At 32.9% G+C, this 16427-nt stretch overlaps 1 protein-coding gene across 1 annotated transcript; it reads right to left on the reverse strand.

Moving 5' to 3' along the window:
• Nucleotides 1–641: 641 nt before the first annotated feature.
• LOC110624034 (tobamovirus multiplication protein 3) lies at nt 642–15815 on the reverse strand. The gene is made up of 11 exons (XM_021769087.2): nt 15351–15815; nt 14893–14983; nt 14742–14794; nt 14565–14657; nt 14408–14479; nt 6283–6355; nt 6105–6150; nt 1796–1859; nt 1647–1700; nt 1309–1386; nt 642–1141 (listed from the first exon to the last, which is right to left on the reverse strand). Exons 1-11 carry the CDS (start codon nt 15504–15506, stop codon nt 1049–1051), a joined length of 873 nt encoding a protein of 290 aa, XP_021624779.1. The 5' UTR covers nt 15507–15815; the 3' UTR covers nt 642–1048.
• Between the last annotated feature and the right edge of the window lie 612 nt (nt 15816–16427).

Consider the following 16427-nt stretch of genomic DNA (forward strand, 5'->3'; position numbering starts at 1 on the left):
AGAAATTATACAGCACTTCTTGTAAATATTTTTGACACCCAAGACTACTTTAATTCTCTATTAACTTCAAAATTTTTGAAAAAAAATATATGAAATAAAATTTGATGACTAAAGCAAAACCTACCATTCAAGAAGACCATAACCAGAATGTGAGTTGAGAAGAAAAAATTAAAAGAATCCAATCCACCTGCCAGTCAACAAGGACATCAAATTTAAACACTCTCCCTGCTTAGAATTATGATGCACTTCTCATCACATTTCCCAGCTTTGATAGAGAGGACAGACGCCTCGTTATTCCAGCAGACCTGGTATTGTTCTTCAATTCTTAATCCCAACGACTACACGGATCTCTATTCACCATCCAGCTCAAAGATTCCTATTCACCATCCAGCTCAAAGATTCCTCTTCACCATCCAGCTCTATTAAACACCAGGTATGTCTCCTCAAATCTTGAGCTATTTCGAAGGTTATGATTAACAAAGGGAAGTGTGCGATTAACTAACCCACTAGATTCATCTTTTCGTTTTTTGGTCGAATAGATTTATCTATTTGAATTGTTCTCTTTCTTGAAAAAAAAAATATTCTGTTGAATATGCAACTTGTTTCCAGTCAAGCACAGATAACTTAAAAGGAATGAACAATAGAAAGAAATTCAAGAGAATAATTTAACAAAAATCGATTGTTTCAACATCCAATCGTACAACACACCTTTTTCACTGCGTTCATGGATGGTTGCAGAAGCCTCTGATTATAAGATGCAAGACATACAGAACAAAACATCACAACACTAATGGTCAAGACGCATTTCACAATCATTAGGTGAATATATCTTTTCAACACAACAATAACCTCCTACAGACAACAAATAGACATCTTAGATTGCATGAGATCAGCTTGCAACTCTAAAACCAACGAAAACTAAATGTTTGGTTGCTTTTGATGTTCTCGTTAGAGCCCGTAGTCTTCCTTCTCTTAAGTGAAAATCCAAGCATCACATCCATTTCCTGAGGCTTACTATTACATTTTAGTCCATGTCGTCTCAATCCCTTCAACGTATGGGATGATATTGTGTGATACCACGTTTTGGTGGCAATTTCCGAAGAATGAAAAGAACCAATGAAGATGGTACAATCTCCACCAGCTGCAACGAAAAGTATGTTGAAGTTAAGGGTTGCGCAAAAAATATCTACGTCACAACAAAATGAATCGCCTAGCACCTTCCTAGTACAATTTTATAACAGAACATTCTATAAAATTAAAGTTCTCTTCTTCTGCAAGCATCAAGTGTGACCAAGAACCAAAACTTACCAGGTAATATATGAAGTTTAGAATTGGATGATCCAATACATCAAGATTTGCAGCTTTATCAAATGCATTGAAGCACATCTGGTACATAGGAAAATGACAGTACAAGCCAATGTTAAATGAACTTCATTCAGAAGAACAAAGACATCAGAAACATAGATGCGACTCTTATGACTGCTGCCAAATAAATAGCTTGAATAACAGCCAACTTATTGCTAATGATAATACAACTCGGTGACAGTTGTGCAACCAATTTATGAATTTTTCAAGTTGTCATTTAGCTAACCACTAGCTTTGAAAATACTTCCATCAAAATTTTGCAAGCAAAAATACAAACTCACCATAATGCATCTAACCAGGAAGCATGAGAAACATATGGTGGTCACATAGCCAACCTGTCCAGAAGAAAAGCAAAAACAACACTTGACAACTAACAAAAGTGTAAACAGGTGAGTATAATAAGTCCAATTACTATCCAAACAAAAAATACCTCTTGCAACTTCTTACGCCTCCCTTTAGATTCTACAGGGAACCGCTGCAACATCAAGAAAAGCCTACCACAAGATGAAGTTAAGATATTACATCAGAATGCCATCTAATTATTAGAGGCAAGCAGAGATGCCAATGCATACAGTTATCAGAAGAACACAGCTAATTGAACCAATATGAAGGTATTACAATACATTCCCCTTTAAACTTAGATGTCCTCAAAATGACCCCAATGGGCCTACTGTTTCATCTTAGCATAACCCATAACATGCTAAGAGATTCAAGAAACCACTTCATAGGCAAACCTTGACCTTGATTAAGACCAGCTATAAAATACAGTCTGACAATCTCAAGGACACAAATGAAAAGAATATATGCCAGTCAGATTCTCTTGCTAGTCTCACTGGACCTGGTCTGACCATTCTCTTGTTGTCTTGCTTTCTACCTTGGGTTTCTTTTTCTCTTTTCCCCCTTCTGCTGTGATGGAATATGATAGAAAATAGAGGGAGTAATGGGCTACTCAAGAAGTGTCTTTAAGTTCCCCTCAACCAAATGACACTGACAGTAGTAGTGAAAAATATAATACATGCCTTGACAATACTGCATTAAGCAACAAGTAAAAGCTTAAAAAAATCTACTGAACTCACTTTGTTAGGCAAATCCCATCAGATCAAACTCAGATGTACTCAGCATACATAACAACCGGGAATTTGTCTCACATGCAAGGAAGACATCAAAATACCTCTTCCCCTAAGCAAATAGATAATTAATGAAGAATACAATATAACTCTCAAAGGGGATTTAAACAATTCTCAATTTTTTATTATTCCTCAAAATCAATTGTCAGTCATATCCTATCTAAAGACAAAGAAGTTATAGATATTTTCAGTAGACTTGTGAATCCTATTAGTCCTAGAACTTGGGGGGAAATAAAATAACAACAATGCTAATAACTTCCTTAGTATGACGAGTTACTACTTCCTAAATAATAATTGATATCTTAAACTTCCAAATATTAAAATTAGAAATTAAAGATATTAATAATAACTCTGAAGTTAAAGAGGTCTTGAAGAACATAAAAGATAGGATGAGCCTGTGGCCCAATGGTCCTTATATGGAAGTGCTTTGGAAAGGTTCAAGTTTGGCTAACCAAGCTATACAATGGCATGCTAAAATAGAAAAGAATAAAAAAAGTAAAAGAGGAGCACTTTAGTTCCTGCTATTAAGAATAAATGAGGAGCACTTTAGTTCCTGTTATTAAGAATAGAAGGAGATATTCAGAGGTATATAAACTAAATGAGAAACGATAAACTTTGAGAAATTGATTACATGCAGACATGGGACACTACTAAAGTGTTGAAGAACCATTTGACTTTATGCCTAGTAGATCCATAGTTTCAAATCACGATAGCAGCTGCATTTGCAGGTCGTGGTTGCAGGCATTGGAGAACAGGCTTGTAATGGCTATCACATAACATTAACGGCCAAACACAAAACATTTTTTAATAAGCATAAATTAGTTTGAGAAGGTAGCAAATAGCAAAACTTATTATCTTCTAACTGTTAAAAACATATTTTTATCAACAAAAATTATAGCTTAAATTTTCCATTTTTTTCAACTTCCTATTTCATTAAAAATGTTGTACAATAACTAAAATAAGTATTAAATCTAAATTCAAGATTTAAACTTACTATTAAATTTAGAAGTTCTAAACTTATTATTAAATTTGCTTATCCGAAGTCTCAAATTATACTTGGCATTGGCAGAACTTAAGATTTTATTATATAATTAATAATGTAAATTAATAGAATAGCAAATAATGAAAAGAAATTTAAAAAAATATTAAAAAAAAAACAACACAACTTTTACAAAAACCACATGCAGAATACAGACATTTATGGTAATTCCAAACTTAAAAGGAGAGGTTGAAGAATTAGGAGGAGAAATTTGAATAAAATTTTGAGAAGGTAGAAACTACTGCTTTGGACGGCTGCTCAGAAATGAAAAGGAAGAGAACAGTGAGGCGAATGCATTATTAGTAACAGCTGATACCTACTTAATAGGTAAGGGACTACTTGAAAACCAATAAATAATGGTCATTACATGAAGGATCTACAACAAAGCCTGTAATTTTAGTAAAAAGATTTAACGGGAAATATATAATGGAAAAAGGATTTGCACATGGTGATCATTGACCTAGAAGAAAGCATACTAATGTACCTAAGATAATTATTTTGTGGGTGCTAAGGGAGATACAAGCCAATCTCAAAGAGGAGACAGACAACTATAAGGCATCAGGAGGGGACAGAAGAGTTTCTCACAACAGTGGACTTACATTAGGGATAGGCATTGAAGTCATCTTAGTTATGGATGAGCTGACCAGTCACATTCAAGATGATATCCAAGGTGCATGTTATTTGCAAATGGTATAATCTTAGTGGATTATACTAGTGGAGTTGATGAAAAGATGAAGATATGAAGGACTCTTGCAAGCGGGCTTTAAACTATAAATAACATTAAGTATATGCAATGTGAGTTTAGCTCCCACAAACAAAACGGAAATGAGATTCATTTGGATAGAGTTTTTGGTGGCTAAATGCTACCAATTCAAGTATTAAGTGTCTATCAAGGTCAATACAGGATGGATGAAACGGAAGAATGAGACAGGTGTATTATGTGACTATAAGATCCTTAACAAAGCTTAGAGTAAGTTCTGCAGGACTATGGTTATACTAGCTATGTTGAATGGAAGTAGAGGTGATCATTTGGTTATTTTGGTTCCAAACCGTACCAAATTTGATATTGATTCAGACTTGGTGTCTAACACATCAATCCGTGAAAAATGATCCATACATCCAATCTCAACTAGTTTAGGATTAAGGCTTAGTTGTTGTTATCTAACAATCCTAATTTTAAAATATAAAATTGAATAAAAAATTTAATTAAATCCTCCTTGACTCCATCATTATCTCCTGATTTGAAGAAACTCAATCTCAACCCTTTTAGTGTTAAAGAAAAAAGAATTGAAGTTGTTTTCCTTCACATCCTTAGAAATAATAGAACATAGTTAATCCATCACAAGACTAAAGTTGGAAGACTAAATTCACTAAGAACACGAGAATTAGATAAGTCCTTAATTTCCATTGACTTCTTGACAATGTGTTTTTCTTCTTCCCTTAGGATCAAAGCCTCAAACTCTTGCTCATTCACATCAATTCTCTGTAATATGTTTCTCAAAATTTTACAACTCAATCTTATCACCTTGATTTCAACATGTAAAGCTCAAAAATTAAAGCTTTAGACTCTTCAAGTTGCTCTTCAAGCTCTTCATTATCAAATTCTTACTCGGTCTTTTTAGAGTTGTAATTATATTCTCAAGAACTAATATAGCATGTGGATCAGCCTTGAGTTTAGAGTTGAAAAATCAAAATTAGTGAGGAAGGGTTCTGCATAAGATCTGTTGACATGGAACTGACATGGTATCTACAAGCACACTGAACAGCAACATGAAATTCAGCAGCTTCCAAGAGGATCAGACTTAAGTTTCCTAAATAAAAATAGAATGCTTAAACTTCCCACAAAATAAAAATAGAATTCTTAAACTTCCCACCACTAAAATTTCTAAATTAAAGATCATAAATTTACAATTAAAAAGAATAACTTATAAGAATGGTTGCTAAACTGAATCTTCCTTGACTCATCAATAAGCTACTATTGAATTGTGATCTAAAAATAATAAGCAACTAAGTCTACATCCATTTAGATCCATTTTAGATATTTACCCAAGGTAATCCAACCATGCAGCATAATATGATTATCACAAACTTGGCCAATAATCTTGACATGGCGTTAATTTTTCCACATGGCATGGCATCACAAGGGAATTACAGTCACAAGTAAAAATTGAGTATAAGAAATTGAGCAACTATGTTCTATGTAGGTTGACTGGTACACCAAAAGGACAATACCAGAAACATGTATTTGTTAAATGGTGATAACATAGAACTAAGATTTCCTGAAACTTAGTGTCTAGGGAGAGAAATTTAGTCTTCAGAAGCTAAAAACATAATATTGCTCATGGGCCTTTTGTCAAGCAAATAAGTTCTCTTTGGCATACTTAGAATAAGAAAAAACCACCATCTTCTAAGTATGCAAATCCATAAATGATATTACCATATTGCATGCAATAGAATTCATTTATTGAAGTTTAAAAAAAATATTTACTGAATGAGACAATCATTTGTGCATTGTGACCAAAAATCAAAATCAAGCTATGTAGTAGGTAAAATGGAAATATAATTTAAATTACCTTCCACCATAAAGTAGAAAACCAAGAGCTGCAAACAAAGACACCCCTGCCAATATATACATGTAAGAACAAAATATGTTAGTTAAAAGGATGATGAAGTATTGAACTGTAACAAGTTATTGAATATCTGGATTCTAGATATATGGAAAATAAAAATAAAAATAAAATAAAAAAGCACCTGCAAAGAACATCTTAGAGATGATGACCAGCAATCGGGTATCTTTCCACCATAAAATCAACCACATAACAATCTGGAATAATTAAATCACAATAATTAAGGTTGAAACCCAGTAGTTTTGTCTAAGATAGCAACACATAAGCATTCCATGAAGCATGCAACTGAAAATGTATCAACCAAGCAATTGTTTGAAAGGAGGACCTGCAAGGAGAATGTATTGCCAGGATATACCAAGTAGAAAGTCAACAATGCATCACAGAAAATTCTCAAACCTTCAAGTAATCCTATGAACATTACCATTAAAAAAGTGAACTGATCCCATATTTTCAAATTCCAAACCATTTTTCAACTGTCTGCAAAACTGTAAGATAAAGGGCAGGGAAACTGGATGATAAACCAGTTTGCAGCATGAAGCATGCTGAAGTGCAATCCCAGGCCCAACACATTGTCATTGTCATTGCCAGACTAAAGGTGATCGAACAAGATGATTGATTAGCACAGAAGTGCCATTTCCTTCAAAGTATTCTTATGACAGCTTAAAAATACTTTGAAATACAACTTCTTGTGAATATTTGAATTTTGAAGTATACAGCTGTGTTTTACATATCTATAAGGAGATGCAGTGGGATACTGTAATAGCGGAAGTTATTGCTAAAGCAACTACTAGCCATAACTTATGCATCTACAAGGTTCTTGTACATTACTTTCCTTGGTTTTGAAACACAAAGAAACACCTTAAGAAGTCCATAGCAACCCTTTTATTTGGTACTATCATTTGAAACTGTCTTCATTTATACATGTTTGAGGTATGGCACTAAATTATTTTATCTTCTCCTCCATTTCTTATCACTTTTTGCCACTCTAATCTAATAGCAGGATTTTTTATCGTTCTATTTCTTTATTTAGTACAATCTATTAGTTTCTTCTAGTGGCTACTTAAAATCTAAGGAAATCCATTTCCTCAATTCTTTCAGTTTCCGACTTTGCTGCCAGATTCCGTTATTAACAATTTCACATTGCTGGAAGTAGCCTAAAAATTCCTGCTTTTCTCTGATACCCTGTATTACATGTTGTATTAGAGCTTTTGCCGCATTAATTTTTCACAACCAGCTAACAGACAAAAGGAGCATAATAATGCTAAAAGGTAAGAATAAATTTATATAGAGAGCAAGACTGGCTTGAAAAATAAGCCTTTATTGAACTTGGTGGGTATAACATGATAAAATGTAATAAAATATTAATTCAACAGAAAAATGAAGAGATCTATCTTAATAGACCCCAATACAATCAACAAACAAGTTTTTATTTCAAAATATGGTTCTTAACTTGCATAAAGTAATGAACACACACAAAACATATCAGATGATCAAGCCTTGAGGCTTGAGTTCATAATTTTATAATGATTTATGCCAAAACTACGCAAATTTTCCACTGCAACGCTGGACAAGTTAACTAGCAACAAGCAAGTACCATCTACGAGGATATTCAGAATATTATTTAGTTTAATTCTTAGTTTCATTGTAACAACCTACTGATGTAGGAATTATTAGGGATTTTAGGACTGTTTATTTTAGGAAGAAATATTTTACTTAGATATTTATGTGATTTGTAGTTCCTAATAAGTATTGAATTTAGGTTTCATAATCCTAACATGAGTGAAATACTCTACACATTGGCCTAGTTTTTCCACATATTCTGGAAGCCTTTTTTATCAGAACTGATATGAGCTAAAGGTCTCTACCGACCGAGAATTTGTTTCTTACACCATTGTTCTGCTCGTTCTATCAATTCCTCATCACCTATTCTTCATTCCTTGCATATTATATTGCAGGTAACGAAAATAGGCCTATAACTATGCAAAATTCTCAAAATTCATAAAATTAATAAATATTTAAAGATATAATCAAACTAACCATTTACACAATAGCACTTCAAAACAATTTAGTATCTTGGATGATTTGAGCTCTTCAACTTAAGAATTTATTGAGAAGTAGATTAAAAGCACTTGAAGAATCTTGAAGTTGAGAGAAATTTTGAGAAACTTGAGAGACAGTTGAGAGAAATCAAAGAAGGGTGAATTTTGTCTAGGAAGGCAAGTGGAAGGCTTCAAAATGTGAAGAAAAAAGTGTCTTCTGCCTTCAATAATTCATACACTACATGCATGCAGTCTCCAGCAACAATTCTAAAGGTTCCAACCCATCAAATGAAAGTATCGGCCATTATGGCCATTAAGTCACGACCTGTAACAGTTGTGACCGTTGTGTAATGGCTGTAATGGACGTTATCAACACAAATTTTTTCTCATCTTGAAATAATAGCCTTAATGGCCATGGCTCCTTTGAAAACCTTTAAATAATGGCCTTTGTTTAAAACCATGATTATGGAATGAAGAATCTTAAGGCATAGTTACCTGAGTTGTAGTACTCTTAAGTCGTGGTACAAGTATACTAAATTAGGTATGCAATACACCAACTAATGAAATATAGGATACACAGCGGTACACTTAATTGATTTGCTACGACGGTCTTAGTTGGTAAGCCAATAATTTGGAGCATATAAATTACATTTATTCAATATAATATAATTTTTAAATAAATTAAATATGTGATTAATAGTTTATAATATTTATATTTTCTACAAATTTTTATTTTTAACTAATAAAATAGTCATTTACACTCCAAAACCAAGATGACATTGCCAATTATTCTACTAACATGCAAATCCACCATCCCACTTAGTGTTTCAAAATGTATCTTCTTATTCTTCTTCCTTTGCTGCAGCCTTTTTTTTCCTCCTCTTCATCTTGTACCTATATACTATTGCGCACATGCATATTTATTGATCTTTCTTCCTTCCTTCCTTTCCATCTTTAATTCCTCATTGGAACCTTTATTTGGGCAACTTAGATCGCATACCCAGTGATTTTGGACATAAAAGTACTATGTTTCAGTACACAACCAAGATTGCAATTTCCCAAGGAGGTGAGAGAATTTGGTAACCACGCCTCTAAGGAGTCTGTTAAATAAGGTAAGCCAATTGGATTTGGCTCATGTAAGTTCCCCATACATGCTACACCTGCTCTCATGAAATATGAGAAAAAGTTCAATGTAAAATACATAGCCCACTAAAGAAGAAAACACTGAAGTACAACTTCCCCATCCCTATTCCCTAGGGCTAAAATATTAGATTTGTTAGTTAGTTGCTACTATCTTTCCAAGTAAATTTTGTTGTCTTCCAACTCTTGATTCCCTTTTAACCAGGGAAGTAAAAAAATTTGCATTGGCTTTAGACTCCACAAAGCCTATGCAAATACCAACTCAAGAAGAAGACTCGCATTCACTCCTCTCTTTAACACTAACTCCCCTCTAGAAACAATTTCTGATTTGTTAATCAAACAATATAGTTTTAACTAATAATTTCTAAAATTTGAAAGTTCTTACCAGAATCAAGAATTATAATAGGGGTTAAGGAGGATAAAGTCCCTAAACAATAAAATACAATACATGAAAGAATCTACAAGGTTATTTGCATTTTATATTGTTTGTGGGTGAAACTAGTGAATAAGTTAATCAAAAGTAAGGAGTTGCGGATAACAACTCTTGAGATTTAGGGTTTTGGGCTAAGTAAAAGTAAGACAATACATATGCATTACAAACAGAACATATGCATTACACATTTCGCTCTTATAAAAGGAATGGAAGGGAAATTCAACTGGATAGCTTTTAGTTCCAAATGCAACTAATTCAAGTATTCAGGTTCTATCATTTAGAAATATCAAATAATAAATGATGATGTGTTATAACTATTAGGATCAAAAGGAGGTAGATTAAATCGAGGAACATGAAGGGTATATGACACAATGGTACGATCATTGATAAAGTGAAAGGTACGGACTGATTGTTGAGCACCTATAGTACAATATATCTACATGATAAGTGTGACAAAAATGCAATTGTTAAGATGGATTTTTGGTCTTACAATAATGAATGAGAAAAAAAATAAATGACCATATTCACTAGAGAGTGCATATTGCAAACATCAAGCATAAAATGAAGGTGTTTAATAAAATGATTTGATCATGTTCAACATAAAGAACAAGATATTCCAATACAAAAAGTGATAAATTAGTGATGGAAGGAGCAAGGAGAGAGAGGGGAAGAAACCTAAAATGGTGCAAAAGGAAATAGTATTGAAGGATATTAATGGAAAATTGGTATAAAAGAAAGTTGAATAGCAAAAAGAAAAGATTCATATAACCGACCCCAACCAGTTTGAGATTAAGCTTAGTTTTAGTTGTTGGAAGTCTTTTAGAGCCTATCATGTTAGATAATACCACCACCATAGGAGCGAATATTTCACTAAACAATAAAGTGTATTCTCTTTACTTTGACGCAAACTTGAATGAAAATGAAAATTCTCAAATTATTAAATTTGGAAAATCATACTAGACCCGTCCCAAAATCAACAAAGCCAACAATTAATGGACGAATGTAGATGCCATTGTAGTCGGTGCAATATCAAGCTTTGCTACTATAAATCCCTCTTTACTTGTCTTGATTGTTTGAATGAGAGTAAAAGACAAGGATTCTAAGAATAGGGCCCCGTGGTTGCCCAAATTGTTTCTTTGACAAAGGCCACTGGATCCACTGCACCAAGAAAAAAATGCAGAGGAAAAATAGATAATAGAGAGCAAAAGCTTAAAAAGAGAGTTGTAGGGAGAGGGAGGAGGCAACAAGAGCAATATGAAATGCATACAGCGAAGCAAACAAATCCCTTGTGCTAGAATCCAATCGGGAATCCGATATTACTCGTGTTGCAGTGCCAACGGTAAAAAAAATTAAAATTAAAAAAGCCACATATTTTACTCTTTAAATTTTTCAAACACATTATATGAATTACTCACTTTCTCTAACTCTTTGAATTACTCACGTCCTCTTAACTCTTTCAAACACAATATTTTACATCCATTGTGGTTTTTTAATTATTTCCATCATATTTTTTTTTACACTGTGACACTGCCACGTAAGAATATTGCCATAGAGCTTACAATATTCTAGCACGAGGGATTTTATTGTAACATTTTAGAAGTCTTAGGATTTTGTAATATCAAAATGAAGATAGGTGACGAAGGTGCAATACTCTCCAAAGTTGAGGGATAGCTAGTAAAAATTACTCATCCAAAACATAGAAAGCGAAGACAATGTTATGCATAATCTATGGTGAATAAAGGTCAGTAATAATCCAAGCAATAAATTGATGAGCAATTAAATGCGCAAGTTAATTTTTATTGGGTTATAATACAATGCAAAAATGGAGGGGAAAATTTGTGTATTTTCAGTGTTGTTAAAGGAGACACAGGCGCCTTTCAAAAGGAGCTCGCCTTGCCTCGCGAGGTACTAGGCGCCAAGCGGTCGAGGCGTCACCTAGCACCGCATGCTTTTTTTTTTTTTCTTATTTTAAAGGATTTTAAAATTAAAACCCAAAATTCTTCTTCTCCCAATACCTTCTTTTGCCTTCTCCAAACAGCAGCCAGCCAACACACAGCCTTCTCCAAACAGCATCCATCATCCGACACCAGTCCACAAGTATGAGTCTTGTCTCCTTTTCTCTTTCTTCTTCTTACTTCTCCGCCCTTCTTCTCTGGATCTCCTTCTTCTTCTTCGCCCTTCTTCTCCGGATCTCCTCCCTTCCTTCCCTCTCATTATTCTCCTCCCCACATCATTGTCTCCACTCCCCAACCAATCTCCAAACATAATGGGTGTTGTTGTGAATCTTATTTTTTATTTAGAAATTAATTATAATGGGGGTTGTTGATTTTGATTTGTTGTTCATTTATTTGTGAGAATTATTGTTTATTTATTAAGAACAATACTGAATGGGTCATGGGTGTTATTGATTTTAAATTGTTGCTTATTCATAATTTATTTTAGTGGTGTGGCAGTGATACTAGTCTACTAGCATGCCTAATGCCTTTTTAGTTATTTAATTTGATTAGATGATATAAAACTATAATTGATTTTATACTTTTGGTACTTGCTATTACATTGGATTGTTCATGTTTAACTTGTTTCTTGATATTTTATTAATGCTTTATATTATATTTGAAATCTTGATGAGTACTGAGTAATAGACTAGGCTAGTAGTTCTATTCAATAGTCTTATTTTATATTTTATTAATAATGTTTTATTATATATTTATTGTTTATATTATTCTAAATATGAATGTTAATCTATGTACATTATATTTATATGCATATATCTAAAATATGTAAAATTTTTAGCTTCTATCACCTTTTTAAAAAAGGCATCGCCTCTCGCCTCGGGCGATAGGAGGCCTTGTCGCCTTTATATCGCCTCTCACCTTGATAACACTGTGTATTTTAAAAATTTTCCTTATTTTTTCAGTTTCATAGTACTTGAAAACAAGCTCACTTCAACATGTTTTCCAATTTTCCAATGAAGAAAGAGAAACCAAAAATGGAGAAGATAACAACAAGATAAAGAAAAAGTAAATTGTTTCAATTACGTATACAAATTCTCGGTATTTTGATAAAATAAAATAAAAAAAAAGAAATTAAGCAAGATTCTTAAATTCATGTTCTTTATCATGAGAAGTATCTCCCACTACCCAAAATTTTTATTTATCTTTTTAAAAATATTTAATTGTGCATGAATCTATATTCTAGACATGAAAGATAAACTAAATTTGTAAACAAACATTGTTCTTATTCTACCATTTTGTTGGCAATGAAGCACATAGCATTTCATAAGCATGTAATTACTATGCTTGAAATAAAACTTCCTAAGAGGATTTGATAGGATCAAGGACAATTGTTTTCCTAACCCAAATTAGGCCCAATTTTGCAAAAATTAACTCATCCATGGAACATCTACGTAAAAAATTATTTTTCCTGTCATTGGGTGAAACACTATAAATTAGTAAGGAAAAAAAATTTTTTGATAAAAAATAATTTGCTTAACAAACAAACAATTTGAACCTACACAAACTTCATTTTTCTATTCATAATTGAATAGGTAAGAAATTATATGATAAATTGTGATTATCATCCATCATTCACAAACAATTATCACGCTCCAATTATTAGGTTTTATAATTGGACTATAGTGTGAAATTATTTGTTAATACTTTTGCCACTTTTTATCAATAATGGATTTACGTGCAAAACCTTAGGAACTTCTAAGTAATTATCTCCTTGCTGTCCACAACCCAATTAGACGGTAAGTACAAAAAAGTACCATGTGATTTCACAATTTTACAATTAAGCCTCTTTTTTGCAGCATTTTCATTCTGTGGGAGTTTGTACTATTAGCACTTAAGTGCAAAACATACACTATTAGTTCACGATTGTGTTTGATCATATTTTAGTTGCTACAATGGAAGTAGTTTTCTAATAACATTTACAAATATAAATGCAATTTGTGAATAAACATGATTGGACTCCATAAAATATTAGATTATGGTAGATAGAATCACATGCAATCCATAACAATTCACTATTGCTCCATTCTATTTTCAGACATGTTACCATTTGCCCTCCCTCAATGGAAAACCACATCCACCACATCAACCCAACTTTTACCTCATGTCTATATAACAATCATGATATCCATAATATATGGCAAAAGTTCCTACACTTGACCTAACATGAATAAGACGACATATGATAAACCTTACATTTGTTTATATGTAATATACCTAATTGTAGCAATCCAAACATTTTTAGAAAAAAAAAAACTAAATAAGGAAAACATTTTATATCCCAAGAGACTACTTTATGCGAAGCTGGTCCATTGAAATAAGCTCAATTAGACCACTTACAAATTTACTGATTGGCTTCATGTTAAAAGTTGTGGCTAGTTTAGTGTGCCAACTAACTTGTTAAAGCATGCCACACGCACATCACCCATGCTCTTCAACAACATTAAAAAAATAAATAAATTAATAAATCAAACACACAGAAAAATAAGCAGAATATATCTTATACCAATAAGAACTTTTTCATAAAATCATGGCTTCCATAAGCAGAAGGGAATTGGATTCAAATCCTCAATTTCAGTTGGACTATTTCGTACAGTGAAACAGAATTTTAAAAAAAAAAATTACCTGAATGGCATAAACTACTGCATTAATTGTGAAGAAACTCGGCCTAAGTCCATCAGTAGATACAGCACGGGCCTGCTCAATATACAACAATTAATAGAGCCAACTTAATCCAATGCAGACTGAAAAACAAATTAAACAGACTGTTAAGAAGCATCACCTGATAGTATATTTCTGCCCAGAACAAAACCAAAAGTGCATATGTTGTGAAGAAAGCAAGACTTGGCAAATCAAGTAAGACATGTTGGAGAATCTAACAAAGCATATATCATCACGCTAGGGATTAGAATTGTTAGAAAGAGAAAATTAGAACGGTGATTCAAAGCTGGAAACTAACCGATGGATGTATAGTTTCTATATCTCGGCGAAAAATGAATACAAGACAGCGAACTACAAGGTAGAAGAAAGCAGAATCAATAAGAAAACAGTATAATCAAGGCATGATAAATGAAGACAATATATGAAAGTTCAAGGTATCCAGCACAAACCCCCATTCACCAGGAAATTGAGAAAGTGGAAAACCTTCTGTGTAGTCCAACCATACTCTGGAACTCTCAATTGTATCCGTACCAGTTGAACCTAAGCACCAATAATTTCTAAGATGTAACACCAACAAAAGAGGGGCAAAAGACAATTACGTACATTGCATATGGCAATAGACGAAAATTAACCCAGTAAATCTAACATCAATAACCATCCGTTCAATTTGAAACCCTAGAATCCTCAGTGAACTGAACACTAATCCCCCGATTCCCAAATTGAAGCCCAACATAATTAGCTAAATTATAAATGAGGTCAGAAATTAAATAATTTATTAAGCAATTGATCATTGAGGTGAAAAATATTGACTAACTGACCTTTCAAAATCCAAATTACAAACTTTGAAAAAAAAAATATATAAAATAAAATGAGAGAGAGAAAGAGAGAGAGTAAAAGAGAGGCGTACCAAAGCAACGGCGGCGACGAAGCCATAAAGTGCGGCAAGAACGTGAAAGATCCGATCCTGCCACACAATCGATTCGTTTATCTCTTGCCACCAACTGGATGCGTCTCTCAATTTGTAGGCTATAATCGCCGGAAATTCTACTCCGTTCCTCCCCATCCCCTCGATCACCTAACCTCGCCGAAGATTGATAAAAACTGAAACTCTTCCTTAGATTTTTCGAATAACTACACTATATGTATTATTACAACAAGTAAGAAGGGATCCGTTCACGTTCGTTCCTTCTTCTGTTTCTTTGCCTTTTTCTAAACTAGTTCTGTTTATTATCGTCCGGAATATAAATGGAGGTGAAGAAAAGGCCGGCGAGAAGGAAAAGAAGGTTGGACGGGGGCGGGGGATTTTCTCGAAAGAAAGGTAAGGTAACCGGCTATAACCGGTGGTGTTATCTCGGATGAATTTTAAGATTACGTTTTTTAGTTTAGACTTTCCAGGTAACAGTTATAGGTGCATTCCACGTTCTCTTAAATTCCCACGTTGCTTAACACTGGCTTACGGTGACCTAGGACAGGTGTGGCCTATAACCATCCCAATAGCCAAATGCGATGCATATATAAATTTGTACTTTCAATCTCATGAGAGATTATCCAATATTTTTCATCCAATTTATTGAAAATTACAATAATTATTTCCAATAATTAATGATTATTTAAGGACAGATAATACTCTTTTAACTAATAAGATTGAAAGAGTTGAATAATCATTTAAAAATTATCGCTAGCATTTCTTTTATTCAAAATTTACCTTAAAAAATTGTGGCTGCACTTTGAATTAATTTATTAGTAAACTCAAAATAATTTCATAATCTATGCTAATATATATAAAAAAAAAAACTTAATGGCCTAAATTTACTATTCATGATCAATATCTAATAATAATAATTGCATATACAATTTAAAATAAACAAAATTGAAAGTGACTCATATTTTTACATTTAAAAAAATTCTCTCTAAATTCAAATTAGTCAATAATAGTTTAAAAATATTAATGATATTTGTTGATTAGATTGCCATGTTATTTTAA

The sequence above is a fragment of the Manihot esculenta genome, chromosome 10, assembly GCF_001659605.2.
Source record: "Manihot esculenta cultivar AM560-2 chromosome 10, M.esculenta_v8, whole genome shotgun sequence".
NCBI lineage: Eukaryota > Viridiplantae > Streptophyta > Magnoliopsida > Malpighiales > Euphorbiaceae > Manihot > Manihot esculenta.

What these genes read in the sequence shown, in the direction of transcription:
- LOC110624034 (XM_021769087.2), bottom strand. Translation starts at nt 15,506, where the DNA reads ATGGGGAGGAACGGAGTAGAATTTCCGGCGATTATAGCCTACAAATTG. An exon ending in TAGAAACTATACATCCATCG is followed by an intron (nt 14,658 to 14,741) that starts GTTAGTTTCCAG and finishes ATGCTTTGTTAG; the next exon opens with ATTCTCCAACATGTCTTACT. An exon ending in CAGTAGTTTATGCCATTCAG is followed by an intron (nt 6,356 to 14,407) that starts GTAATTTTTTTT and finishes TAATTATTCCAG; the next exon opens with ATTGTTATGTGGTTGATTTT.